The following is a 27,537-nucleotide window of genomic DNA, read 5'->3' as shown; positions in this document are numbered from 1 at the left end:
AGCACTCCGCGAGAAGCAAAGCCATCAAGTCATCAGATCTATCCTTCAGGACCTGAGAAGCACATGATTCTCGGAATAAGAGAAAATCGAGAATCTCATCCTTCGGAGTGAAACGCGATCCACGGCCGGGAGAGGATGCATGTCGTGACGAGCTAGCTGCGGTGGAGGTCTGCTTGCGCGACGGCGCTGCTTCTCGGAAACATATTCCCTCCACCCATCAGAGCAAAAATTGTTTATCAATACCCGACGCTATGAGATACGATACACAAGCCAATTCCTCCAATACCACAGTACAAGACAAGTACATACGCGTTACAGATCAAGAGAATCCACTACGCCGAACAATCCACCCCCATATCGAGTTTCTGAGCTCCGCCGGTGTTGTCCTTCAAAGAAGTAAAGCGACAGCTGCGACGTGATCAAAGCCTTGGTTTCTTTTGCGTAAGCCACAACAGTCCCCCAGCAATCCTCACATTCATGAGATGGGTACCTCCACTGTTCGTGATGATGAGGATTGTTTCGGATATCTGGCAGCTCTTCCCTAATCTTGGACAACCTTCCAATGATATCGTACGAGGGGACTCTAAAGAACGCATGGATTTGGGAAATTGTCGCAAGTTCAGCGTTATATTGTTGGCGGGCATGGCGACAGCATTGGGATGGAATCACAATGTAAGGTCCTTCTACAGGCGTCGGGTGTGGAAGGAAAGCAGATCGCCGTCGTGGCTGCCGCCAGGGGACTTCGAGGTTTCCCGAAGCTAATCGAAACACAAAAGCGTTCCAATCTTCAGTACAGCTTAACATACCCCTCGCGAGAGCCTGGCGCGCTTTTGAGCTTAAACCGTCTCTGTCCCACCTCTCTCGTCCCGAAATCATAGCCTCGTAGAGAGCAGATGCCAATATTTCATCCAAGCCGGAGTGACGGCCCTCATTGAGGAGATCGCGGGCCGTCATTTTGTGCTCCCTAAACGCTTCGAGAATCAATCCCCATGCGCTCCGGTAGATTGATGACTCGAAGACTTTCACCCCGATGCGGAAGACGATCTCTACTGGGAGTGAGGGACCGGTGTGCGCTCTGATGCTCGTGCTGGAAGTCATCCGAAGTGCCAGAGGGCGCGCAAAATTCTTGATGGCCTCACAACAATACTTGTGTGAAATTTGGAGAATGTTGAGAATTTTCCGCAATGGGGGAGAAGGTTGAAACAGACAGGACTCGAGAGGGCTTGAAAAAAAAAAAGATGTCAACGAGAGGAAAGTAATGGATGTTGTGTCGGAAGTGACAAACTTCATCAGAACTGATCTCGAGGAATACATCGCTATTTTGGACCAGTAGAGCCCTTGGAACCTGATAAAATGGCATAAGAAAGCGCACACACCATGGCCGATATGGATTTGATAAGCGCTTACGACGAATCGGCGACCCTCAACGATAAAGATTTGTGAGCCACGTGGCATCCGTGGGGGTTGAACGCCAAGAGTCCACCGGCCGGCAGATTCAGAGGCGGGAGGTCGGGTGCATTCGGAGGTCCTGCCGGCAACTCCACACGGCGTACGAACGGACTCACAGTCCTAGCTGATTCGGCGGCTGTGAATAGTGGAGCCTCAGCTGTCTGAACCGGTGGAGTCGCATTCCTCTCCGATGGTGGAGACGCAATCTCCGACTGCGATGGTTGAACCTCTGGTGGTTGAATCGCACTCTCCGCAGTCCTCTCCCTTCTAAATCTAGTCCATTCCATCCTATTGGTTTCCTTTTCAGAAGGTTTTCGTAGGATCGTGAATGGATGCGTGAGGATTCATAGAAGACCAGCGATAAGCGCTCGAACCAAACGCGATAGTGTAGCCTTCAAAGGAACCATGTCCTTGTGATGGTCATGACATTAAATTCAACGGGCTTCGGATTCTATATGCCATGAAGAGTAACGATTTTATACTCTCAGTTTGCGGCCAGGTAGGCAAGACCGACCCGGTTTTCCCGTCATGTCAATAGCATCGGGCATCCGAGCAGTACAGCAGACACAGTAGATATATATCACCATCAATGGATGGTACTGGGATTCTGCACTCGAACGTACAATTGAGGTGATTCAAGGATGGCATGGGTTATATAACTGGTGGAGAGGAATGTGGAAAGCATGTGGTGCTACAACGCAATTCAGATGAACTCCAAAAATTCACACGGAGGCAACCACTAGCAACTACAATCCAATGATTGAGAAATCGACTCAATATGCAACATACTGCCCACGACAATACACACGGACATCACAAAACCCGAGGAACATTAACACCCGATCTCACCAACCAGAATACCCATCATTGTAGAGACATTCCCCCATGTACGGCTACGGTGTTAGGACGGGATAGCCGCACTGCCACGTCATCACGAGGCCGCGGGGTAATAAGATAGATTTATCATCATCATCATCATCATGCAACATACTGCGCAATACGTTCAGCTGAAAAAGTAAGCAGCGAATGAAAATTCTTTTCCTTGTCCAACGTGAAATAGCTGGGTAGCTTAGCCTCAATTGAAGCCAATGTTTCGTTGGCGCATCGTGTCAGATCATTCATCCGGTGGTCAGAACGCTGGTGGCAACCGCACCCGCACCAGACGTCCTTCCTGTGAGAATCCAGCTTTCGACCGACTGTCCTCAGTCTTCCCAATATATCCCATGAATGCAGACCATGTTGCATGCAGGACTTGGCGATATGTTCGACAATAGGACTTATGATGCGTGTGGGGCTGGAATGCGTATCCTGATCGGGTGAGCACCCCCGCGACGGCACAAGGATACCGAAATGATCATTGGGGCTCGCAGGTGCGGTGTATTGCTCTGGAGGTGGTGTTCGATGACAAACCAGATGGTCCGGGATATCAAAATCGCCCTCGCTGACACGCAATTCAAAGTTGTCCCATTCTTCGGTGCAATGATGGAACGCCTGGACCAGTCGAGAAATCTCCTCTTCACTGAGCTTCAAATCGTTGAGCCACTTTTTCGGTCCTTTAAGCATGACGATATAATACGCCGAACCCAAGAACCGGGGCTGACGAGATTCCATCCCTTCATCAAGCAGGGATCGAGCGCCAAGCTCTCCATTTAGAAACTTCCCCACCATTATGGTCCATGCGTTCTCCGCCATGGCTAACTGTTCGATGTCGATCGCGATCCGAAAGACATCAATGCATGTAAGGGACACCCCCAAATGGGACGAAAGTTTTCCTAACTGCGTCAACTCTGCAGCGACGCTCAGTGCACGCTTCTCAATATGTTCGGCACCACATTTATGTGCAACTTGAAGGATATTGAGTACGGGCTTTAGTTGGAGATGAGCTTTGGGGGCGGAAAGGGGAGAATCGACGGGACTTGTTTGTGACACAGTAAGCCCGAAACGGTTCAGTAGCCACGAGGAGCAACAAAACGCACTCGTAAAGATAATTGGTGAAATCTTCGAACGCATCTAGCGAGTAGTCTAATATCGTACACCTTGTAGCCTCATCTGAGTCGGCAAATTCTATCCCTTCGAGGACAATGCGGTTTCGGGCGAGAATTGCCTCAGGGATCTTATTCCCGAGTTCAGATCTCGGGTTCGGAATGGTGAGTGACACTCACAACAAATCTGCGGCCTTGTACCTCAAAAACGTGCGAACCCATGGGTAGTGCATTTGAAAAATGGACGCGATGACTGCATGGGACGTTCTCTGGTCTGACTAATCTCAATGTTGAAAGTAGTGTTGCTAGCAAGGACGACATTAGATGAGTTATTTGACTGTTCGAAGCCTGATTAGAGATCAGACACGTGTCTCTGGTGATGGGCTAATTGGCACCGACAGATTTACCTTGAAAGGCATCCGTGTATTGCTTCCGAGAGTATGATCATCAGATCGCGCTGCTGTTCATCAGCTCACATTGTCACAAAGTAAATCTGCCGTGGGAGAACATAGATTGGGATGCCATTGGAAAAAAGTTGTAGGGTACGAAGACAGAATGAGAACGTTGTCACATTGCTGCTGCGGCCCAGTTGGTGAATCGTCCTCGAGTATATAGTCTAGGTGGATCTACGATGATGGTGGTTCACAAAAAGGGAGAAACTCCTCGGAAGAGCGCAGCCTATATAAAACATTATCTGAAACATTGGACCAGCAACCGTGCAGCACAGTGGACAGGCAAATACCATGCATCCTGTTCGACATTAGGAGGGTCGGACGTTATTGGTGAGAGAACGGGGCCGCGAGATAGTGCAAGCTCCCAGTGATGATTACGTCTATGCGGAAGGCTCGTTTCTGCGTGTGGTAGTAGATTTAATACACGACATTCATCCCCGGAACTAAGCGGGTCTTGTTGTTGAGACCATGTGGAAGCAGGCCAGGGGTGGAAGGAAAATTGATACCGATAGTGGCAGGAGTGAGACTCGGAGTACGTGGGTTGTAGGATCGATCTCGCCGTTCCTTGTAATTTAAGAGGTATCAACTAACGGAGATCTTGATTCCGTGACACAAGATATGGACAGCTCTGAGAGAGGCCCTCGGCAGGTGTAGTTCCACAGAGGGCCATATTGCTCGAGTACTGCCATTTTTCCATGGCAGTGAGGAAGTGGGTATGAGCAAGGCTGGGTCTTATACGTAGTATGGGATTTGGGCCCTGATGAGCTCGTTGCCCCAGAGGTGTCGAACGATATTCAGCGTTTGATAATAGCACAAGACTAAGTCCTTCGGATTTTCCAATAAAGTGCATTCAATACGGAGAAAGGGAACACTTTGAAGTTCGTGTCCGATCAAATGCACCAAACGAACCACTATATCTAGCATGTGTCAAAAAGTTGGGGTTGAACAACACAGCGATGCCCCTCGTGGCAGAGAGAAGTACCGAGTGCCTTAGAAATGCAGTGATGCAACTGACACCACGCGAATTGCTGTATCCTAACGCTGTAACCGAAAGCAGGGCTAGTAGGGTGCAGATCAAACCAGGCATTGCGCTAAAGGAGAAAACTTAGATGGTTGTTTCCTCTCTGAGACTGTCGCGTCCCTTGGGACAGAAGAGCTTCCACCCCTTGCCAACGGATATTTCCCGCGGACGCAACCGTGTAAGGGCATGCAAATATGAGCTTTGCGTGGATGCTGCTCCTACCACCCAACAAAACATAGCCACCAAATTCGTTTGCCAGAATTAGCATAAGATACGACGCAGTTCGAGTTTTTGCGCATCCCCCCCAATTATCACTGTATAAGATCGATATTATATGCTGATGTTTCGTTGTCGCATCGTGTCAAACTATCCTCCAGTGGGCAGAAACCGTCCATCTGCCAGTAGCAGTGGCAACAGCACCCGCACCCGCACCCGCACCCGTTATCCCCTAGACCGACTCTCCTCAGTCTTCCCGTTTATGTTTATCCCATGAATGCAGACCATATCGCATGCACGACTTGTCGATGTGTCCAACAATGAGATCTATGACGGACCTGGGCACGGGGTCGCTGGGAACGAAATCCGGAGTGGACGACCGCTCGCGACACACTCAGTCATCATCAGAGCTCATGGGAGTGGTAGATTGCCCATGTTGATACGCAATTCAAAGCTGTCCCATTCTGCGGTGCAGTGGTGGAACGCCTGTACTATTCGAGAAATCTTATCCCCATTGAGCTTCGGATCGTTGAGCCATTTTCGTGGGCCTTCGAGCAGCCTGCGTAATATGCGCATCCCAAAAATCGGGGCCGACGAGAATTCATCCTAGGAGTCGAGCGCCAAGCTCTCGAGTCAAGAACTCCCCGCCATGATTGTCCATGCGCTCTCCGCCACGACTAACTGTTCGATGTCAATTGCACTCCGAAAGACATTAATGCACGTAAGGGATGTTTCTAGATGGGATGAAAGATTTCCAGGTTGCGTCAGTTCTGTGGCAATGGTCAATGCGCGCTTCTCAATATGTCCGGCACGACATTTGGGTGCAATTTAGAGGATGCTGAATCGAGCTGGGCATGACGGAAATAAGGGAATCGATAGGACTTGTTTGTGATATCCAGAGATGTAGGGAGCAGGCAAAACGCACTCAGAAAGATAATTGATAAAATATTCGAACACATCTGCCGGGTCATCGTAGGACCCGAAATCCCATCTGAATCAGCATACATGCCGGTTCTTCGAGGACAATGCGATGTTGTGCTACTTAGTATTGCTTTGGGGATCTTATTGTCGTAGTTAAGGTCTTGGGAGAAGAATGGTGTACGCCACGTACAACAAATGTACCTCAAAAACGTGTGAACCCATGGGTAGAGCATTCTTGCGAGCACGAGCGCTTTGAACGTTCTCCGATCTGGCTGATTTCAGCATCGAAAGTAGTGTTGTGAAGGACCACATCAGTGACTGTCAGAAGTCTGATGAAACGTGTCTCTGGTGATCGCGAACATAGATTATTCGGCACCGACAGGTTTATTATGACGGTCATCCCCTGTATTGCTCCCGTATTGCCCCAGTTCACACAAACTTCAACTTTATCGGTCGTACATGAGACACCTGCCCATCAGCCTGAAAGGGCCACCCCCCAAGCAGCCTAGTCATTAGAGACGGATCTTGATCGCTTTCGTGAAACGCGTCCAGAACCGAAGTCGTTGCAAAGGTAACTGTCGCAAGGAACGAGCTGTGAGATGTCGCGAGAGCCAGCGAGCCCTGCTTCAGCGATGATGACGACTGGAGACTTCACGAATAAGTTCTGCGGATTTTCCAATGAAGTGGATGGAACACGGAAAGGGGGGGACTAGTCGTTCCGCAGACTCAAATTATGTCGGAAAATCGCGTTAACAAAGCGGCGAACGGGAAGCCTAATCAAGTACACCATGGGGGCTACTAGCTCCAACATCCCAAAAGGTGGGGAAGTGACGACAACGGTGAAGTGTTGACGGAGCGAAACTGGTCCATTGAACAAGTTACAGCCCAAGCCGATTACGACGAAGGTCGGTCCACTGTGGAAAGCAGAGAGAGAGGTGCCGAGTACCACAAAAACACCCGCGACTCGCTGTATGGATGATAACTAGCTAGGCGATGTCAGGCTGCCGTAGTAAAAACGTGCGATTCAGGGTGAGAAGTGTGTAGATCGAACCAGGCATTGTGCTAGAAGGGAAGACTCATATGATCATTTCCCCTCTGAGTTATTGGCGCATCGCGCTTCTATCTAATATTACGAAGTCATAGAGGCTGGAGTCCTGCCTGCATCACACCGCCTTGGCGGACGCGTTCCCACGCAAACACGCACGAGTCTTGAGCTCCTATGGCAAAATTGGCGAGCTTTGTGTGAATACTCCCTCAACGAATAGGTGTAGAACTGTATACTATGTAAGTATAAGGTCGATATCAATATTTGACATCAAGATCAAGAGAGTCTATATCAGACAATTCGTCTGCGAAATGAGTCTCTCTAGGGTTCCGCCGGTGTTGTTCCTCAACAAAATAGAATGGCAGACGCGACTCTATGAACGCTTTTGTTTCGTCTGCGCAAGATACAACATCATCCCAGCATTCTGAACACGTGTGAGATGGAAAACTCCACCCGCCATCATGATGATTACTATTCATAAGATGATCCAGAACCTCCTGCTTGATCCTCGATAACCTTCCCATAACGTCGTATGTAGGGACTTTATAGGACGCATTGATCTGGGAAATTGTTGCAAGTTCGGCGTTATAATGGTGTCGGTCATGATAGTCACAATGGCGGACGGGGGTTTTGGGGGGGACATTTTCAGGCATCATACCCAGAGAAGAAATGGCGGGGCTTCGCTGGTAAGGGACTTCGAGGTCCCCCGACGCTAACCGAGACACAAAAGCGTCCCAATCTTCAGTGCAGCTTAGCATACCCCTTGTGAGGGCTTGGCGCTCATGTAAGGTCAAACCGGGCTCTTCGTCCCACTTCTTTCGGCCCGAAATCATGACCTCGTAGAATGCAGACGCCAATAATTCTCTCAAGCCAGAACGCCGTCCCTCGTCGATTAGATCGTAGGACGTCATTTTCTGCTTCCTGAAGGATTCAAGAATCAATTCCCATGCATTTCGGTAGATCGATGGCTCGGATGCCTTGATTCCGATGCGGAAAATGCTCAATGCTGAGAGCGAAGAGTCGATGTGCGATCTGATATTCTCCTTTTGCGTCATGCGGACCGCCAGAGGGCGCGCGAGGCCCTCAATAACTTCACAGCAATACTTGTTTGAAATTTGGAGAATGTGTAGGATTTTCCGCAATGGAGGAGAAGGCCGAAGTAAACAGGACGTGAAAGGACTGAAACAAAAGGGATCAACAAGGAGACAATGATGGGCATCGAATGAAACACGACAAACTTGAACAGAACATCCACGAAATCCTCGAACGCTTCGGAATGATCATCCAGCGTCGTGACGTCTTTGGAATTTTCATCAGGACTGATCTCGAGGAACACATCGCTATTTTGAGCCAACAGAGCTTTCGGAACCTGATATGGGGTTGTGAATGGTAAGAAAACATGTACGATGTCCAAGGTACATTGATATCAGCTTACGACGAATCGGCGGCCTTGCACAAGGAAAGTTTGCGAGCCACGAGGCAACGATGTGGAGTAGTGTTCCAATGCTCCGTTCCAGTTTTGAGAGCGAAGAAAATTAAATGATAAGTGTCTACTCGTCGGCGGACTCAAAGTCGGAGGTGGGACTGGGCTTGACGGTTCAGAGTCTTCAGCCATTCTTGAGATTTCAATTTAGACTCCGTTCAACGGCAAGTAAAGGCGTTAGCTGGGAGAAATGGAGGATTGACATGAGGCCTGGAATAAGGGATCGAACAAATGTAGGTTCGAATGTATAGCATTCTCAACATTGTGACCTTGGGGCACCAGGAAAAATTCGGATATACCTCGGCGAAACTCACGTGAGCGACTGGCAGTCTATCCTGTCGGTGCCCAATAAGGGAGTCAAATTACTGTATCAGTGAAGTCCGAAGGGCTTTATTTATGTAATTGCTGTACCAGTGAGCAATCCTACACAAAATCTTCGGAGCCAAGATTGATCCAATGCTCCTACTGATATGGTACGGCAGGGCCCTGGGCGGTATCGGCACCGACATAGGAACAACACAATGCAAATTATAGCAATCGGCAGACGGGCTTCCACCTCGAACGAAATCAACTCAAAATCCAATGTAATAGGTGATGCGCTCTGCAGAAAAAGAAAGTTGTGAATCAATAAATGTGTCGTCATCCAAAGCGAAATATGTGGGCATCTCCGCCTCGATGGCAGCCAATGTATTTTTGGCGCACTGCGCCAAATCCGGAATGTGCGAGTATTGCCAGCCTCGACTGATCTCCGTTAGTTTTCCCAGTAGATCCCATGCACGCAGACCACAATGCTTCTGGTACTTGTCAATTGGAACTTCCTCAAGAGCGTCCATGATGGTTAGACACGCATTCGGACTGGGTGTTCGGGTTTGTGTTCGTACCAGCGCTCTCACTGCAGGGGTCTGGGCATGTGTATTGCGATCTTCTGGGCATGGGTGGGCCGGCACTCGGTGACGTGCCAGACGCTTCGGAATATCAAGATTGCTTTGAGCGACGCGCGACACAAAACCGTCCCATTCTTCCATGCAGTATTGGAACGCTTGGCTCAGTCTAGAAACTTCATCTATACTGAGTTTTGGATCTTCGCGCCATTTATGTGGTCCTCCGAGCATGACGATGTAATACGCCGACCCCAAGAATCGTGGCTGACCCATAGCTTCATCAAGCAAGGATCGGGAATCAAGTTCACCACTCAAGAACCTAGTCACCATCACCTTCCATGCATTCTCTGCGATGATTATCCGCTTGACGTTGATCGCAATCCGGAAGATGTCGATGCACGTGAGCGATATTCCCAAGTGGGATGGGAGATTTCTTGGCTGGGTCAGTTCCTCAGCAATAGCCGAAGCGCGTTTCTCGATATCTTTGGCATGATATTTGTATGCGATTTGGAGAATGTGGAGGACCGGTTTGAGTTGGACTTGGGTTCCCTGAGTGGGGAAAAGGGGAGAATTGAATGGACTTGTTTACGGTGCGATGAGCCTCAAATGATTCAACAACGACAGGTAGGCAAGCAAAACGCACTCGTAAAGAAGATTGACAAAATCCTCGAAGACATCTGCCGAGTCATCTAGCCGTGTATAAGTCGTCATATCATCCGATTCAGCTTCTACATCTGTTCCCTCGATGAGGATGCAGTTACGGGCCAAAATTGCCTTTGGTATCTTATTTTGAAAGAACCAGTTCAGATCATCGGGTAAAGGATGGTGTGCGGAGCTCACAGCGAATGTTCTGCCTTGCACTTCAAAAATCTGCTCACCCTTGGGTAGGGTGTTGGAAAAATGCTCGCGACCATGGCTGGGTAGTGAGACGTGCGACTCGGAGTCCGATTCGGTCAAATTCAACGTTGAAAACAGCGTTGCCAATAAGGACCACATCAGACAGATTGCCCGATTGCCTGGCGTCCAATGATAAGAGATCGGACACATGTCCCTGGTGATCTCGAATCATGGATACCAAATAGAAGGGCATTCTTTGTTCCTGTTACATAAAGAGAGGCTGGTGCGTCACCTGCCTAACACGAGCAGAGAAGATGGTCAAGGGCCGCAACAAGCCAGGCAACTTCCGACTCCATATCATCTGCGCAAATAACGCACGCAAGCTGAACTCGTCAAAAGAAGCACCGGCATCTGCCCATCTGCCCGGCAGTTCAGGATGGAAGGGATGAGGATAAACCTAAATAGAGGCTGCAGCAAACCGTATTTCACAGTTACATTGCGCTCATGGAATTCTAAACTCGCAGCTCAAGTTCGAGTTTAAGTACCTCAGGCTGCTTTTGAACCTCAAGGGATTCGACTCTCGGAGAGACTTCTAGCCTCTAGTGAAAGGCCTGTCCAACTTGAAACGCACCCTAATACCTTGGCAACGTCATCGTGCCTTCAACTTCACGCGATCACTGCGGGGTCGCAACGTGACGACTCCAAGCCCCGTCATCGCAATGGTGGCGGACAATACTTCTTTGGATGATGTTATACCACTACATTCTCATGAAACCCCTGATCTGTAGCGCATGACAATGAATTGTCCTCTTCATCGCTGAGGTTGTGTAGCCTGATCCTTGCTACTACCACGAAGACTAGCGTAGAAAGGGAGCTAGCTGATCTCGTAGCCCTCTTGACTCTCAAGGACTCTAGTGACTAAGCACGTATTACATTCCTCGTGCTTCTCGTGTAATGACCTGGAACTCATACAGCTTGAACCATTGCTAAATGTTGAAGGCATCCTACTCCGTAACTGTTTGATGGGCGACCCCAGCCACTTCTTGTCATCCCAAAGGACATCCGAAGTCACCCCACTGGCGACATCCCCGTCTTCGACACTGGTTGCATCCACTAGCACCTTACACTCTAGCCCATGATCGCTTTGGCGAAAGACCACAACACTATAACCATGAACATGCCGTGTTTTGAAGAGTATATTGTGGAGCATCAAGTTTGTTGATAAGCTTAAGAATCTATGCGGCGAGTTTGAAAGGGTGAAGATAAAAGCACACCTTGATTAGGTATCAAACAATGCACCCGTTTGCCACCTCGCCATCAAGACCGTCACACTCCACACCAAGTGACATGAATATATGGTGCAGAGGTGACACTGGTGGAGCGCTGGAAGATTCATTCAAGATGCAATTCTGCTAGTTCGGGATAATATAAGAACAAACATCAACCAAAGAGGCACAAAGAAGTGTCAGGGATGGAAGGATTTGGCGAGTTCATAGAACTTAATTGTCACTCCACAGTCCCGCAAACAACTTGGAGAGAAGGCCCACTGACAGTGGTTACACGAGAACACCGAAACCGAAGTCGTTTACATAGTATCAAACCAGCATGTTTCTGCACATCTGATAGAAGGGTTTCATTCATTGCTTAGGCTAGAAGATATCGAGAATTTTATCATCAGAACGAGGTGAGGTCCTTGCGTCAAAGTGTACTTTTGAGCTCCCGGCCCCAAGTCCCGGGTCATAACTCACAGGACCAGGCTCCGCCGTCGATGCCGGAGGACCATTGTCTGGTATCGAGGTTGAAATCAAAGGGGAGGTCTGTTGGTTGGGTGGAGATGATAAAGGAAAAAGGTTAAGCTCCAGTCCTTGCCCCGCATTTTTGGGTACGGCCCAAATATGGACGGCACGATCTCGGGAGGCGGTTGCGAACATTGGTCGGTTGCTACTCCCACAATTCCATGCGATTGTATTGAATTCTGGTGCTGGGTTTTTAGCCGGAATCGAATGTAGAAGTTTCGATGTTTCACGATCCCAGAAGAGGATATCCCCACCTTCAGGACACCAGACTTGAACCCCATTAGTCTGAGAGGGAAAGAAAGCCCTTACCTTTCCTGGCACATACAACCACATGCCAGTCTGAACCTTCGTCTTCCGTACGTACGCGGCCGAGCTGGCATGAACCACCAGCATCCATCTCGTCATGAGTGTGGTAAGTATGAACGAGGGAAAGATGTGCGCGATCATCACGGAAGACGTTAAGTCTGAAAAGTTGAGGGTCGGCCTGTAAGTTGGTACCGTTGAGGCCTCTATTCTTCCCTGTGAAGTGTTCCTCCACTCGCCTTACGATGATAGCTAACCAGGACAAGGGAACCGGAACGAGAAATCACTAGGTGGCGAACATCATTGAGAATGGGGACTTTGCTGGGACGCGTGGTCATTAAATATGCATTCGAGGTGACAACAATTAACCCTTACTGCTCAATTTCTCCGGTCCGCATATTGTATACTGCAGCAGAGAATGCACAGTACGACATTAGTTATTTTTCGATCCCAGAACAAAGCACCCACGAAGAATCCTTTTTTGAACGCGAGATTTCGATGGTTTCCGTCCTTCGTGAGTGACTTCCAGAGTCGTTACAACAAGAAGCCTGCTCAAAGGGTTTAACGAAAGAAAGAGAGTGATGCCAAGAAACTGCACCTTTCTTCATCCGGAACAACGACAACTTGTTGAGGTAAAAGTGAGCTTGGCTCAAATTTCCCTAAGACGTTTCCGTTGATGGACTAGTAAAATTCCATTTTATCATCCCATTTCCAACAGTGTGGGGAGGTAAACCCACAAGCCTTCGTATAAGCTTCCCCTCCACTGTGACGAATTCAACACTGTTAGGCATCCATGCCACCCACTGAATAGTTTGACCTCGGTCTATTGTCTTAAAGACTAACCCATCCTGGATCCAAGCCGATTAGTAACGAAAACGCTGCCCAGCTGGATTGTCAGTCTACCTTCGGTAACCATACATATACACAGCGTGTCAACCTTGTGAGCATATATTCCCCATCGGGTGACCATGCCACATGAGCAACCCGATTTTCCTGGTGAATGAGTTTATGGTGGATTGAGATCTCATCTTCCAGCTTCCAGATGACCACGGTTTGTGCACCAGAAGACGTGGCGACTGCAATTAATATAATATGACATGATGAGGGCATAGTTACAAGAGGTAGATGTAAAGCCTGTATACGCACGATATTCCCCATCGGGACTGAATTTCAAGTGCTTGATGGTTGCGGGTTGCAAAGGCAGCTCATGGATGGGCTTGAGAGAGGTGATCACGGAAAGTATGGCAGTCAGCCGCCTCGATTTCTTCATTTGTGAAGGCCGTACAACAGGATTGCGCGGGATATCCGAATTGAGCAGCCCAGCTTCCAGGTCATTTGAGGTAGGACTCGGTAATGGAGCAAAACTGGGACGGAGGATAGAAAGGACACGTTTAATTTTCAAAACCTTACTGGCCACCTCCTTAAGTTTTCCTTTGCGGGCGGGTGGCATCGGGGTCCTGACTTGTAGAGCCGATGAGAACATATTTGTTGACTCCTTTTTCGCCTTGGGCTGAAGTGACTCTTCTGGAAATGTAGGGTCAATCACTGATTGCAAAGACCCGTTTGAGACTCCAGGGGCTAGATTTTGGGACTGTGCTTGAACGTCAGAATCAAGGTGCGTTACTTTCTTAACGAGTGATGGTGTGTGCGACAATGGGACAACAGAAAGGCGAGATCCAATAGAGCCTTGTGCTGACGTCCCAGTGTACGGGGTCATAGAGGTGCCCGACTCAATATCGCTACCAATTTCCTGCACGACCGAATCCGAATCAACCGACAGTGAATCTGTGCCCCGCCTTCGTAGCCGTCGTAAGAGAGCAATGACGCTTAGCAGCGCATGCTTGATCCATCTGCAGGGTATGGCGATATAATGATAAACCCGCGCCTCTTTTAACATTTCGCTAAGCCACTAGGTTCTCGATTAACAAAAAAAAAAAACTCTCTCTGATGGTCTTTAGATGCTGACCTTCTTGCCTTTTGATACGCCGAAAGCATGACGTTCTCCTGCAAACCAAAGGCCCACAGCGAGAAGAGCAACAGACGAGATTGATGTACACACTGCGATCGCAATAGGGATGAAAGGGGTAGAGCTGAAGTTGGCAAAGGTGAAGCATACCAAACCAGTGGAGAATGCAATCATAGAAATGACAAGAAAGAGTAGTGGCGTTTGAACGATCCAGACGGAGACCCACCAAGGGACAAAAGCATCTGGTGAACGATACATAGCAGATCTAAAAAAAAATCCATTAAAGTTCTTGAAAACAACAGTGAGTCTGCAGAGACGACTTGCCGCCAGTGATACGCCATTTGACTATTGATGGCACTCGCTAACGAGAAAACGAGGGAAGTTACCCATAAGAGATTCACCGCTTTTTCTAGTTTTGTAGTAAAAGACAGGTAGCTGAACTGGATTGTTGTCGCTGTAACTGCAGAGAACAATGTGGCCACTGTTGACAGATCCCGAAGGGGATTGGCCTCTTGGCGCTGGGAAAAGCGAATCTTTGGCACCGCTTGTGAAAAAAAAAAAAAAAGCATATGAGTCTAGTCAGTTTCTGAAAGAAACACTTGGGGACTCACCGACATCAGTAAATATCTTCAACGCTTCCGTGACATCGTTCAGATGTTCTGCCATCTCCCCAGTCAAGAAGTGAATATGACGTTGGACAGAAGGCCATTTAAATTGATCTAAAAATCCTGTTCTAGTGACCAGCATGATACGAACAGACTGATAATACCCTTAAAATCCCTCAGGCTGAAAGACCAATATTCTAAATCATGATAGAAACTCCGGATGGAAGGACTGACAACCTCGTCACGAAACTCCGGGATTCTGTTCAGAGCTTCTAGGAAAGTGCGCCAATCCTGCGCTAACAAGTGAAGCTGGCTTGGTATCTGTTCAAGGTCGCCAGTCATCACTCCTTCCGAATGAAACTTTCGGGAAGGGCGGGTTGGAACGCCACAGGTGTTTGCTTGGGGCTTTCTTATAGAGAAATCTCCAAACTCTCTACGAACATCGCGAAATATATCCGCTGCATTCTCGCGGAACAAGTTCAGGAGCTGTTGGAGTCTTTTACGGAGATCTTCAGTGGAGGAAAGAAGGCCAACAGATGAGCTAAGTTGGGAGATGGTGTTCCGGAAGCGGTGGAGTTCCCTATCCAGAGCTCTCACCCTCCTGTTGAACATGCATGGAGATCAGCAAGGGTGCCAAAGATTAGGGATTGAAGATCACCTTCGGAATTCTTTAAAGCGCTTGACGCCTTCATCTTGAGCATGATCATCACCCACTAGTGAATCGCATCAGTATGATGAGATTCTTCGTCAGCTCAGGCACCTGAATCAGACGTGGGCTAGCATACTGACAAGTAGCGTCCAGTTCATTCACCAGGACTTCCTTAAGTCTCCTCTCCAACTCGCTCTCGCGCGGCGGGAAGTGGTCGATGACTTGGCGAGGTAACGGAGTGTGTGGAGCTGACCCTCGTTCTTTTGTGCAATGCAGCGTGAGTTTTATTGCACCAGGAAATGAGTTCCTCGATCCACGCCAGCTTACCGCCGAGGGTACGCATATCCAAAGGCTCCATGTTGTATTCTTAAGCGGCGTAATGAAGACTTCGTGATGTCACGGAGGGTCGAATGTGTGGAAGCTGGGGACCGTAGAGTAGAGAGTGCCAAGCCTGGGGGGACCTTAGGTCGGGGAGGAAGAGACGTGGACCGTCTTCTAATTTCAGGAAGACCGCCGAGCTGCACTTAAGAATCATCCTTTAGCAGATAACACCAAGCCAGCCCGATGTAGGCACATTGGCGAATGGACTTTTCCAGTCGAGGTTCTTAATAAACTAATGGCAGATCAAGGAACCGTCCAGAGCGAGACTCGCTCACTTGATCCCCACTGCTCCTGTCCAAGGACGATGACTTAGACTATATAGGCGAGTGGCTTATTCATTCATTCATTTATTTAATACCCGTGATGTGACTGTGAACCGAGATCCCATTTTTGACATGCACCACTGACCATTCACCACACATGAACGGGATATGATTTCGTCTTCATTAGGCCGAGAGATCAAACGAATTCCCTTATCCTTCACTACTTTAATTTTTTTATCTGTGTGGTCATTGTTTATTCTGGATATTTAACCTGCAGATTTTAGGTGGCTCATGCGCCAAATCGGGCCCTGCTGGAACGACAAAGAACGATTCATCCAAGCCATCGATCATGAACGACGAAAGCAGATGCAGGTGAATGGGTGAGTGTTGTGGCTACAAAGTACCAGTGAACTATATGTATTTGGGATTGTGTGCTGAAGCGCGCGAGCTTTCGCGCAGAGTTTCGCTACTTCTGCAAGCATATATGAAGGCATCGCCAGTCAGTCGAACGAGGGTTGAAGCAACGTACCTTTGGGCAACTCTGCGGGCGCGATAAAGGGCTAACAACACAAATGGGTACTCACGCCGAAAACAATTTGATTTTAGAACCATGAGATTGCACGCGAATCTCAGCAATGGATTGAATATGCCAAGGGAATGTGCTCCATGTGGTAATGGAAGCTTCCGATTGAATTTTCTAGTGCTAATCATTCAAACATCTCATACGTAATCATGCAGGTGCCTGACCTAATTGGCGTAAACAACGTCATCTCGGTGCTTATGTAATGTCTGACTATCGCTCTCCCTACACACGGAAAACAAAAATAACGCATGTCCTTTCGCCGCTCAGGAACGAACTCGAAGGCACTAACAGCCCCTGGTTCTGTCCTTGCATGATAATTGGGTATCGTATTGTCGGCCTGTTAACCACCGAACGGATAGTTGTCGTGTTTCCAGTCTCCACAGCTGTCGTAAGTACCCTTTCAGTGTCAACTTTATGCGAGGTCAAATTTGGAATGCTTCCTTCGAGGCTCCCAACTGGTCAATTTCCATTCGTGGCACCCTAATGTCCTCAGTCCCAATATTTCGCCCGTGTCGTATCCAACTATCTGAACCTGCCGGACCGCCTCCAAGGATGCACGCAGCAGGGGAAGATAGCGCCGTGTGCTACCGCTAGGGTTTGTGGGTTCCTCGACCGAATCCCAAGTCAATTAGGTGATTAACAATTCAGGGTCTTGTGGCGTGAGATGTTTATTGCTCTGATCTTTAGCTTCTCGCTCGAGTCTCCCTCCTGCTTGTCAAGTCACCCAAGTTTCTCGCACGTCCCCTCCTGTGTGATCGATCTAGTTCCATAAGTTGGTAGGATTTCAACAAGGCTGCACTACGGAACCGAATCCCTTTGTTTTGCATGTCTCAACCGCAGCCGTCGTTTTGCACACCAGTACGCCTCTCCTATCTCTCTCATCAGAGCTAAGCACAAGTATTCGTTCGGCTTGATGGTTACCTTGCTCGAGTCTTAGGCCAGTCTCGATTTCCCCTTTTCACAGACGCCTCTCCGACAGTATATCTTCAATGCAATCATACAGATCTTACATCTTGAGCCCCGAACCCTTTCTGCCGCTCAGTGACCCCTGTGTAGAGACATGTTCCAATCCAAGGATGGTTAGGAATGGTGTGCTGATGTGCGGTTCTACTCTTGATCGTTCTCGGATCAGGGCATTCAGGTTTTCCCGTGCCTAGGAACATACAATATTTCTATTCCACCACTTTTTACTGACTTGCAGAAGGCGGTTGATATCCATTCCAGGCACTTGTGGTGTCCGAGCTATGATGGAAAAAAAACTCTTACACGGTCCGAGATACCAACTGGCTCGGATGGGGGGGTCATTTCTGTGTACTCTGTACAGCCAGCCGTCGCTTCGACTGGCCGGCCCATATGCGAGCTTTTGATATTTACACACCATTCTCTGTTTCTCTGTACGTGTAACTGCGGCGTTGATAAAACCTGGTGGGACCCTCAAACACTGCCCGAGTTACCCTTCCTCTGTTTCTACCGATCTATATCCAGACTTTGCTCCAGTCGTACATGGCACTCGGCTCGGGAATTCAACACTATGGGGACACCCTATACCGTTTGGCGCAAAAATCCACCGGCGGGGTGGATAGTTCTTTTAACCCAACTCACTATTGCGTTGAGCTACGAAGGTAGTCGAGGCGAGGCTCAATAAATACATTATGCCAGGCACGCGGTCTTAGTATGAAATTTTCTAAGCCATTTCCTTGCTATGCGTCTATCTGGTCGAACAGCTTTCGCACCTCGCCCTTCTTCATGCTTCAAATTATCCGCTTGTCAGAGCGTGTCACAAATGGGGGGGCAACGATTCCCCCTCTTGTGTTCTGGGGAGGGGGTCTTACAGTTCATACGAAAAAAATTCTCATCATACACACACATTTGCGACATCGGAGCTGTTGGTCCCAATAAGGAGACCAAGGCCCGTTCCAGGCTTTGAAGATGATTTTCCTACTCCATGAATCAAATTGGCGCTTGCACGAGTTGGCATGTCGCTTGTTTCTCTTTTGCCTTGATCGCTCCCTTTCTGTTGACCCGACTTTTGAACGTAAATGTATTCGCGCACACTGTAATTTCTACTTGGTAGGACTCCAGCCTCGGGCATGGGGTCGCTACTCCACCAGATCCTGGTGCTACTAGCAGACGGGCCCACCACCGCAAACCATCTCCACACTATAAGTGCACGATTGGTTGAACTTTGCGCCCTGCGTTGCAACGCATGTGTCTACCACGTGGCTGTAGGTCTTGCAACTTCCACCCACTCCGGGCTGGGCGGAACTCCACGCCATCTTTGCGACATCCACTGTGACTTCTTTATCTTGGCAAATAGTGCCCTTCATTGTCGCTGTGGGACCGTATGCTGCAATGTTCGGATCCATCGCGTTCACGAGAGCAACGCAATCCTCTGTTGGGAAAACATAGGTTAAGAACGAGGGCAAATTTCATTTTTGGTTTGATTCACTTAGTTGCCCTTCCGTGAACAAAATCCCAGTCGTTCCAGTTATGTCCGTAACATTAGGCGCCTGTGGTGGAGTGCAAGCAATGTCGCCCGCGAAGAAATCAGCCGCGACGATTGGAAGCAGAGCAAGTGGGGCGAAGGCACTCCAGAATCGCATTGCAACTTTTCAGAAACTGCTTTTATTAGCGGGGAGTGGATATGGCGTGAGTGGCGACTACTACTAACCTTAGTCTCGAACGCAAGTGTTTGAGGGATTGAGGAGAAAAGGAAGGGAGACCTAGCCGGTTATATAGGAAGCTCCCCTTATCCAACGAATATTTGGAAAGTGGGAAGATATAATCTTCCCTGCAGAATGATGACACCCGTTGCTCGATGGACGCGTTGAAGTATTGGGCATCGTATATAGAATAGTCTACGTGGTGATGGTTGAGATGTAAACCAGGATAAGTTTCTCACAGTAGTCTGTGTGCCTCGCTACATAGTACTGGTTCCTGTGAACCATGATGTACATGCAACCATCATCGGCGGAAGTGGAAAAAAGAAGTTTCTTCCTTGAAGAAAAATTGGGAGAGAAACAGTGGGATCCTGCCTACTATTCTCAAGGCAACATTATACATAAGATACTGATACTGGTGCGTTCGCTCTTGAATGCCGCCGCGTAGACGAAGGTATTTTGTTAAGGAGGTCCAAAGAGTTATTGGAATTAATGGCACAAGCGTCCAATAAGATTAAACGCAGAGGCATCCTGCATGGCGGCAGTAGCACATCTGTCAACAATGATCTGGGCTAAGATACAAATATTCCCGCTACTCTGTAGGGGGTCTTGTAGGTCCCGAATTGGATGCAAAAAACGACGGAGTCCTCTATTATTTCAAATTGCTTCATAACTTAGGATCCTCAGATTGCACCTTTATTCTTCCGCTCCTCTTTTGTAATCCTCTCTTTGTACCCATACAATCCAACGTATCTCGTCCATTATGGACTCCATTGCGTCAGCAGGTTGGAGACTTGTATACGCAGCTGACGATCCTTCCGTCAATTATCATAAAAATGGGACTGCTGTGATATCCTCCACACCGGGAGCAATTGCGACTTTTGAGTTCTCTGGAACTAGGATATGGGATTACGGTGCCAGACGTGACAACCATGGGAATTATACTGTGTTGTTAGATGGGGGGGATGAGCACCTCTGATGATATTGATGATCCTCGATTCCCTGTGGCCGGGCTATTTTGACATTGACTTCCTCATCTGGGAAACTAATGGATGGTCCTCCCTTTTATTCTTCCGTTTCCGTTTCTCTTTTTTTATCCTCTCTTTGTACTCATCCAAATACATGTCGTATCGAGCGAAAAGAGTGATGGGTTCTGCCGTGTCAGGTGGCGATCACCAGTTATTAGTATCAAGGAGATTGCTTCAATGAGGATTTAATATGCATGAAGTTAAATATTTGATGTCCATATGAAGAGATGGGAGGAAGCTTGTACCGCAGCTTTACTATGGGTCATGCATGATCGCAAAGAACGAGTGCTTGACTCAGTCCGATTGTTACACCTGGTACGCACCCATAGGTGGCCTTCATGATTTAAAATCCTGCTCACACGCACACCATCAAGGTGAATATGTACTTCATTCATGCAGTTTTGAAATTTGACAATCAGGAACAAGGGAGTTGCTGGATGTCGGGTTTGCTGAAAAGGTACTTCGAGAGGGTTTGTTTTGGCATTTGCCTCTTTCGGGGTACAATTCGTAGCACGTGATTTTCCTAAATCGCTCACATAACTATGCTTACACAACTGGTCCCTTTGAAGACCCGCAATTCAGTATCCATCAAGTGAAATATTGATGAGACTAGAACCAAGTGTTGTTATGTGGCACTCACCGGGATGGAAAGATCTCTCTACATATAAAGCGATGATGGATATCGATATGCTTAACGACGGCCATGGAATTGGGGATCGCGCGACAACGCCATTGCACCACGTGGTTGCACAATATCCCGGCGTGGCCGGCGTTAGCTGTCCAGTGGGTGTTACTCTTTATAATGCGTTTTTGATTGTGTTCAGTTTTGCGCTTTCGTTCTGGTACTAGAAATGGCTGCTGCGCAGCCTTGACACCGACAAAGGGTGGGAACAATTTAGGAGGGTGCGAAAAAGAAAGTTCCCACGAATTGTGAGGATTGAAGAGACCTTGCAAGCAAGGTAATCGTGTCAAGTTCTCAACACATGGATAGCATCCTCGTCTTCGTCGCGAGAAGGGAATGCGCATGGAGGAGGGGTAGACACTGCGGATTCACCGGCATCGAATGAGAAATCCACTACCGTACCTGCTGGTGCGTCCCAGAAATCATGGTGGCGCTGTCAACGAGCCATCAACATCTAGGTCAATCACAAGCGAATCAGTCCTCGCTCCCGACTCTCGAACGAGGCCCTTTGGACGAGAACGGCAGCAATCACCCTTCTAAGAGGACTTCAGCACCACTGTTGAATCTTTCTTCCTTGTTCCGGAAAACGGAGTAAAGAGAAGATTACTTCCGGCCCAGGTCCTTGGAACACCCAAACAAGCGAAACGAATAGGGAATCGGCTAGTGAGGCAGCGAGTTATTTTTCATCCCCCGCACAAGTTCGATTTTGTCGCTCACAGGCTAAGGAGCGACAATCCATCGAGTCCAGACTGCAAGCGAAGCTATTGCGCGAATGGAGCCATGGCCACGAAAAGGAAGAGGAAGTCAAACGTGCGTGGCTGTATTACAGCGAACCGAAAAGAAGAGGAATTTTACATATAGCTCAGCATTGTGCATCGCAGAGCGGCCAGCTCTTAGTCATTTCATTGACCTCCTCGCACGTCAGACACCGGTATCCCCTACTCCCAAATATAGCAGATTTCCTAACAGCGTGACACCAAGAAAAGAGCCTTAAAACGATGAAAGCAGCCGCTCCCCCCCAACTTCCCCCCGCCAACGATTCTGCGCCAGATGGCCCCTTCCCCCCTCCCGTCCAACGCTGCCTACCCACGAGCGATCTCCTATCTTGCAAAAATTCTCACTCCTTTGCAACGAGCATTCCTTGCTCCTCGATGAGGTAGGCTAAGGAGTGGGTTGCGGAGGAACAGATTACGGTGTAGACGACTGAGAAAAGGAAAAAGAAAGGAAATTGAGAACGAAAAGGCTGGTAGATAGTTTGAACTCTAAAGTGCCAAGCTAGCGCTTATCTATTTATAATTTAAGCGCATAAATATTTAATTCCCCAGCGTCTGAACCCCTCATTTAATTTTCCCTTTGTGCCTCATAGAAATCTTACTGTCACGCAGTAGTGGTTACGTTGATATGCCCATGTGTGTAAACTATTCCTGCCTTGAAGCTGCTGTCCAATCTGCTTGTCCCTCAGCCCAATTTCACGCTGGTATTGTTGCTGCTGCCGTTCAAACGCAGGATGCCTCAAGTTTCGTGTCCTCATATTCGACGATTGTGTCGTTAAATTATTCAATGACTCCGTGGGACCTCCTTAACGAAGCTGATACACAGGCGTTCGTCTACGCGGCAGCATTCAAGAACTCTCGGAACGCACCAAGCATTCCAGAGGTTTGCGGGTGCTTCTTTCGGGGCCGTGTCTCGCTAATAGAGCGCGTCAACCTGGTCAAGGATGCCCCCAACGACGCTGAGGTGCGAGTCCCGCTTCGACAAGGCTTTTCAGGCGGTTGCTGATGCCCTCGGCTGGCTCTTCGAACTCTCTCTCCTCCAGTCGGTGCAAAAACTGGTCTCTAATCGAAGGCACATATAAGGTTCCTGCCGTTTGTGCGAAAAAAAAAGCGGCCGCGCCTGGCGCCGCCATCCCTTTTTCGGCAACTCCAGCGCGACCGTTTCGCCACACCGACGCGCCTGCACTTGAAGTGACATGTAAACAGGGTATGATTAAGTGTCAGTAGGTCTTCTCGCCGATTACTGACAGGTTTTTACTACAGGCTCTCCGCGATCATCGTTCGGGTAAGGTCCTGCCGCTAGACGCCAAGACCCCCGGGGACGAGCGCTTGGTGATGGTTTACAGCGACATCAAACCTCCAAACTTCCTCATCGACCCTCCGACTTATCGATTTTGGCGGTATCAGCGCACCAGTGCCGCATTCGCTCGTCAGCTTCAACACACCAAAGATACATTCATCACCCACATTGCCGAGTTTTTGGGTTGGAGTCAAGTCCGATAAATCTTTGGCGATGGAAGCGGCTACAGGGTTGGACTATTGGCCAAATCCGGACCGGGGCAAGAGGTTTGGTAAGCCATTCCTCTGCCGAACGTCAGATTACGAGTCGACGTTGGCTAAAGGCATGGACAAGAATGATTCCCCAGTGCAGAACTTGAAGGTTACATCTCGTCGAGTTCATTCCGCAAGGGCGTAGACTTTTAATCTAGTGCTGATGGATGCTGTCTCAGTCTTGGTCTGTATACTTGTAAACAACACAAATGGGTACTCACGCCGTGTCGGAAAGTATGGAGGTTTCCTTCCTTCACTTCTGTAGCTTCATCTCCGATAACGCTGTTTATGATCGGAGCATTCACATGTCTATTTTCTCGGACTAATAGAGGCTGGTAACCTGCCTATTTTCTCGGCCCATGTTGAAGATATCAGAGAACCATGTGAACCTCGGCAATGGATTGAATATGCCAAGGGAATGTGCTCCATGGGTAATGGAAGCTTCCGATTGAATTCTCTGGTGCTCAACCTCATTCAAACTATCTCATGCGTAAAGCATGCAGGCGCCTGATCTAATTATGTAAGCCATCCTCGTCCATCAACATGGACTCCATAAACGGAAAGCATCGGGCAATCCTACAAGGAAATGTCCGTGCGCAAGAAACGTAGTCCAACGGACTCAATGGTCGGTCCACAGCGTACCAAGAAAAAATTTCAACACGAGGCTCCCAACTCGTCAATGGCCCCCTAATGTCCTCAGTCCCAATATTTCGCCCGGTCGTATCCAACCAACTGAACTCGCCGGACCGTCTCCATGGAGGCAAGCATCAGGGGAAGATAGCCCCGTGTGGTGGAACATGTGCTACCGCGCGCTAGGGTTTGCGGGGTTCCTCGACCGAATCCCAAGTCAGGTGATTAACATGGCGTGAGATATTTATTACTTTGATCATCTTGATATTCTTGCGCGTTCATTGGCCTTTAACTTCTCGCTCGAGTCTCCCTCTTCCACTTTCGAGGCAGTAATCGCGATCTCCCTCCGTCTTACATGTCTCAAACGCAGCTGTCGTTTTGCACATCAGTACGCCTCTCCCACCCCCCTCATCAGACCTAAGCACAAGTATTCGTTCGGCTTGATGATTACCTTGCTCGAATTTTGGGCCAGCCTCGATTTCCCCTTCTCACAGACGCCTCTCCGACAATATATATTCAATGCAATCTTACATTTTGAGCCCCGAATTTTTTCCGCCGCTCGCGCTCAGTGACCCCTGTGCCTGTGTAGAGGCATATTCCAATCCAAGGATAGTTAGGTGTGGTGTGCTGATGTGCGGTTCTACACTTGATCGCTCTCGGATCGTGGCATTCAGGTTTTTACGTACCTAGGACCATATAATATTTCTATTCCACCACTTTTACTGACTTGCAGAAGGCAGTTGATATCCATTCCAAGCACTTGCGGTGTCCGAGTTATGATGGAAAAATCTCTTGCGCGGTCTGAGACACTAACTGGCTCGGATGCCATCTCTGTGTACTCTGTACAGCTAGCCGTCGCTTCGACTGGCTGGCCCATATGCGAGCTATTGATATTTACACGCCATTCTCTGTACGTGTACCTGCGGCGTTGATAAAACCTGGTGGGACCCTCGACCTTCCTCTGTTTCTACCGATCTAAATCTGCTTCAGTCGTACGTGACACCCGTAGTAGTTCAGCTGGGGATTCAGGGAACGCCCCTTAGCTTTCTCTACACCGCTTGGCGCAAAAATCTACCAGCAAGTGGATAGTTCTTTTAGCCCAAATCACTCTTGCGTTGGGCTACCAGGGTAGTCGAGGCGACGCTCAATAGATAGGCTATGCCAGGCACGCAGTCTTAGTATGAAATTTTCTAAGCCATATCCTCGTTACGCGTCTATCTAGTCGAACAGCTTTCGCACCTCACCCCTCATGCTTCAAATTATCTTCTTGTCAGAACGAGTCACAAATAGGGGATGCAACGATTCCCCCTCTTTTGTTCTGGGGAGAATGACCTCTTCGCTCCCGCCGGGGTCCTCCAGTCCACACGAAAAGATTCCTCGTCATACACACGCATTTCCCAATAAGGAGACCAGGGCCCCTTCCGAGGCTTTGAAGATGATTTTTCCTACTTCGTGAATCAAATTGGCGCTTGCACGAGTTGGCACATTGCTTGTCTCTCTTTTGCCTTCATCGCGCCCTTTCTGTTGACCCGGCTTCTGAACGTAGATGTATTCGCGCACACTGTAAGTTCTACTTGGTAGGACTCCAGCCTCGGGCATGGGGTCGCTACTCCACCAGATCCTGGTGCTACTAGCAGACGGGCCCACCACCACAAACCATCTTCATCCCAAAAATGCACAGTTTGTTCGTCCAAGGGATGCATTCACCTATGAGGTGGTCGTAGGGTTGGCAACGCCCAGTCTTTCCGAACGAGGGGGAACTCCACGCGTTGTTTGCGACATCCACTGTGACGTAATATCCGCAAACTTTGCTGGTCATCATCGCTGTGGAATTGTATTGAAGGCCATCATCCAGCGCGCCCCCGAAAACAAGGCAATCCTCTATTGGGCAAACATAAGTTAAGAATGAAGGCCAATTTCATTTTTGGTTTGGTTCACCGATTTGCCCCAGCGTGAAAAGAATCCCAGCCCGTTCAGTGATGGGCGTAACATTACCCGTGTTTTGCTGACTGCAATTCATTTGGGCCACGTAGAAATCAGCCGCGACGATTGGAAGCAGAGCAAGTGGGGCGAAGGCACTCCAGAATCGCATTGCAACTTTTCAGAAACTATTTTTATTAGCGGGGAGTGCATATATGGTGTGAGTGGCGACTACTACTAACCTTAGTCTCGAGCGCAAGTGCTTGAGGGACTGAGGAGAAAAGGAAGGGAGACCTAGCCAGTTATAGTCTTCCCTGAAAAATGTTGACACTCGTTGCTCGGGGGACGCGTTGAAGTATTGGGCATCGTAGTCAGAATAGTCTACTTGGTGATGGTTGAGATGTAAACCGGGATAAGTTTCTCACGATAGTCAGAATTTACTCTGTGCCTCGCTACATATAACAATATAACAATAAATTCGGACAACTCCGCTACAATACAGCTAAGGTCATAACTGAAAAGCTAGACCTCGTTCAGACTCGAACCCAGCCGTCTCCGCTTCGTGGACGCGCACTGCACAATGTCAGAAAACAATTAAGTACCCCTTTGTATTACAATTCAAAAATCACGTTATCCGGACAAATCCACAATCAATACAGACCACCCCAATACAGTTATTGATACAAATAATAAGTCACATGTATCGGGGTTAAAGAGTTCATGTCCGATCATCTGCTACGACGACTGGTTCACTATGGCAGTGGCGGTGCCCACCGGCAAACCCCGAAACAACTCTTGGGTCTCAAAAAGGAATCTCCTAGAAGCGCCAAACCGGCCCCCCGCTCCTTCGCTGTCTTTTACACCATGGACTCACCCACAGATCATGCAACAGATGTAATTCATTGCATGTTAACTAATGGGTTCACTCTCATGTCTTTTCTGTCAACAATCTTGACTTCCTCAGGCTTTGGTGACATATTATGCGAAATTCAGGTCCAGATTCTCAATCCTGAGCCTGAGCTTGGCAGCACAGTGATTGTGAGAAACTGGATCCTTACAAGTGCTCAAGCAATTTACGCGGAAGAAATACAAGTACTGATGGAAAAAGAGAGTGGGCTTCACATGAATGCTGCCCACCTTCACCCAGCACAGCTTGAAGATGGAAGAATTAGCACGCTGAAGTCACTATTTGAATCCAAGGCACCAGCAGTTTGGGCCCTGATCAATCACTTACTTACTGTGGAAAGCAAGACACGGGCAAGTGTCAGGGACGCGTCCAGGGTGGAGGGGGCCCAGCTGTAGCGCCCGGCGGAGGGACCCTCTCGGGGGACGAAGTGGGCACGCGTACTGACAGGCCCGATCTGGGACTGTAGTCCCTGGCCACTTAGACTGAAGTGGAAAACGTGAGAAGAAGGTTACTTCTTCAGTTCCCACTTCAGGTACATTTATGTACATGCGGC

General features: G+C 48.7%; 10 protein-coding genes across 10 annotated transcripts; 3 read left to right on the top strand and 7 right to left on the bottom strand.

Moving 5' to 3' along the window:
* Positions 1–312: 312 nt before the first annotated feature.
* On the bottom strand, positions 313–2,024 carry EI90DRAFT_3092011 (uncharacterized protein; the record flags this gene model as incomplete). The annotated part of the gene is made up of 4 exons (XM_039062426.1): positions 1,963–2,024; positions 1,566–1,799; positions 1,286–1,402; positions 313–1,222 (listed from the first exon to the last, which is right to left on the bottom strand). Exons 2-4 carry the CDS (start codon positions 1,628–1,630, stop codon positions 313–315), a joined length of 1,092 nt encoding a protein of 363 aa, XP_038908273.1. The 5' UTR covers positions 1,631–1,799; positions 1,963–2,024.
* A 491-nt stretch (positions 2,025–2,515) lies between these two features.
* On the bottom strand, positions 2,516–3,533 carry EI90DRAFT_3092008 (uncharacterized protein). The gene is made up of 4 exons (XM_039062425.1): positions 3,243–3,533; positions 2,820–3,187; positions 2,699–2,765; positions 2,516–2,622 (listed from the first exon to the last, which is right to left on the bottom strand). Exons 2-4 carry the CDS (start codon positions 3,139–3,141, stop codon positions 2,568–2,570), a joined length of 444 nt encoding a protein of 147 aa, XP_038908272.1. The 5' UTR covers positions 3,142–3,187; positions 3,243–3,533; the 3' UTR covers positions 2,516–2,567.
* A 3,810-nt stretch (positions 3,534–7,343) lies between these two features.
* EI90DRAFT_3136729 (uncharacterized protein) lies at positions 7,344–8,701 on the bottom strand (the record flags this gene model as incomplete). Its single annotated transcript, XM_039064812.1, has 4 exons — positions 7,344–7,510; positions 7,559–8,265; positions 8,325–8,455; positions 8,522–8,701. The coding sequence occupies 4 exons, from the start codon at positions 8,699–8,701 to the stop codon at positions 7,344–7,346; spliced, it is 1,185 nt and encodes a 394-aa protein (XP_038908271.1).
* A 239-nt stretch (positions 8,702–8,940) lies between these two features.
* EI90DRAFT_3092003 (uncharacterized protein) lies at positions 8,941–10,224 on the bottom strand. Its single transcript, XM_039062424.1, has 2 exons — positions 10,094–10,224; positions 8,941–10,030 (listed from the first exon to the last, which is right to left on the bottom strand). The coding sequence occupies exons 1-2, from the start codon at positions 10,159–10,161 to the stop codon at positions 9,142–9,144; spliced, it is 957 nt and encodes a 318-aa protein (XP_038908270.1). The 5' UTR covers positions 10,162–10,224; the 3' UTR covers positions 8,941–9,141.
* A 1,399-nt stretch (positions 10,225–11,623) lies between these two features.
* Positions 11,624–16,302, bottom strand: EI90DRAFT_3159712 (WD40-repeat-containing domain protein). Its single transcript, XM_039066243.1, has 16 exons — positions 15,934–16,302; positions 15,747–15,866; positions 15,616–15,670; positions 15,122–15,558; positions 14,964–15,071; positions 14,677–14,896; positions 14,353–14,617; positions 13,533–14,295; positions 13,290–13,462; positions 13,124–13,234; positions 12,985–13,067; positions 12,855–12,934; positions 12,762–12,792; positions 12,626–12,707; positions 12,393–12,567; positions 11,624–12,337 (listed from the first exon to the last, which is right to left on the bottom strand). The coding sequence occupies exons 1-16, from the start codon at positions 15,962–15,964 to the stop codon at positions 11,937–11,939; spliced, it is 3,135 nt and encodes a 1,044-aa protein (XP_038908269.1). The 5' UTR covers positions 15,965–16,302; the 3' UTR covers positions 11,624–11,936.
* A 2,539-nt stretch (positions 16,303–18,841) lies between these two features.
* On the bottom strand, positions 18,842–19,680 carry EI90DRAFT_557410 (uncharacterized protein). The gene is made up of 3 exons (XM_039067792.1): positions 19,505–19,680; positions 19,283–19,452; positions 18,842–19,225 (listed from the first exon to the last, which is right to left on the bottom strand). Exons 2-3 carry the CDS (start codon positions 19,434–19,436, stop codon positions 18,957–18,959), a joined length of 423 nt encoding a protein of 140 aa, XP_038908268.1. The 5' UTR covers positions 19,437–19,452; positions 19,505–19,680; the 3' UTR covers positions 18,842–18,956.
* Positions 19,681–21,475: 1,795 nt separating this feature from the next.
* Positions 21,476–22,177, top strand: EI90DRAFT_3091989 (uncharacterized protein; the record flags this gene model as incomplete). Its single annotated transcript, XM_039062423.1, has 4 exons — positions 21,476–21,601; positions 21,648–21,761; positions 21,803–21,866; positions 21,923–22,177. Exons 1-4 carry the CDS (start codon positions 21,585–21,587, stop codon positions 22,175–22,177), a joined length of 450 nt encoding a protein of 149 aa, XP_038908267.1. The 5' UTR covers positions 21,476–21,584.
* A 726-nt stretch (positions 22,178–22,903) lies between these two features.
* Positions 22,904–23,848, top strand: EI90DRAFT_3091986 (uncharacterized protein). Its single transcript, XM_039062422.1, has 4 exons — positions 22,904–22,940; positions 23,020–23,193; positions 23,227–23,390; positions 23,411–23,848. The coding sequence occupies exons 1-4, from the start codon at positions 22,921–22,923 to the stop codon at positions 23,632–23,634; spliced, it is 582 nt and encodes a 193-aa protein (XP_038908266.1). The 5' UTR covers positions 22,904–22,920; the 3' UTR covers positions 23,635–23,848.
* A 1,858-nt stretch (positions 23,849–25,706) lies between these two features.
* EI90DRAFT_3091978 (uncharacterized protein) lies at positions 25,707–26,411 on the bottom strand. The gene is made up of 3 exons (XM_039062421.1): positions 26,320–26,411; positions 26,096–26,265; positions 25,707–26,038 (listed from the first exon to the last, which is right to left on the bottom strand). The coding sequence occupies exons 2-3, from the start codon at positions 26,247–26,249 to the stop codon at positions 25,788–25,790; spliced, it is 405 nt and encodes a 134-aa protein (XP_038908265.1). The 5' UTR covers positions 26,250–26,265; positions 26,320–26,411; the 3' UTR covers positions 25,707–25,787.
* A 386-nt stretch (positions 26,412–26,797) lies between these two features.
* EI90DRAFT_3136725 (uncharacterized protein) lies at positions 26,798–27,379 on the top strand (the record flags this gene model as incomplete). The annotated part of the gene is made up of 1 exon (XM_039064811.1): positions 26,798–27,379. One exon carries the CDS (start codon positions 26,798–26,800, stop codon positions 27,377–27,379), a length of 582 nt encoding a protein of 193 aa, XP_038908264.1.
* Between the last annotated feature and the right edge of the window lie 158 nt (positions 27,380–27,537).

This window comes from Cantharellus anzutake (genome assembly GCF_015039405.1).
Source record: "Cantharellus anzutake strain C23 chromosome Unknown EI90scaffold_169, whole genome shotgun sequence".
NCBI classification, from domain to species: Eukaryota; Fungi; Basidiomycota; class Agaricomycetes; order Cantharellales; family Hydnaceae; genus Cantharellus; species Cantharellus anzutake.
This window is presented reverse-complemented; position numbering and strand designations above follow the sequence as displayed.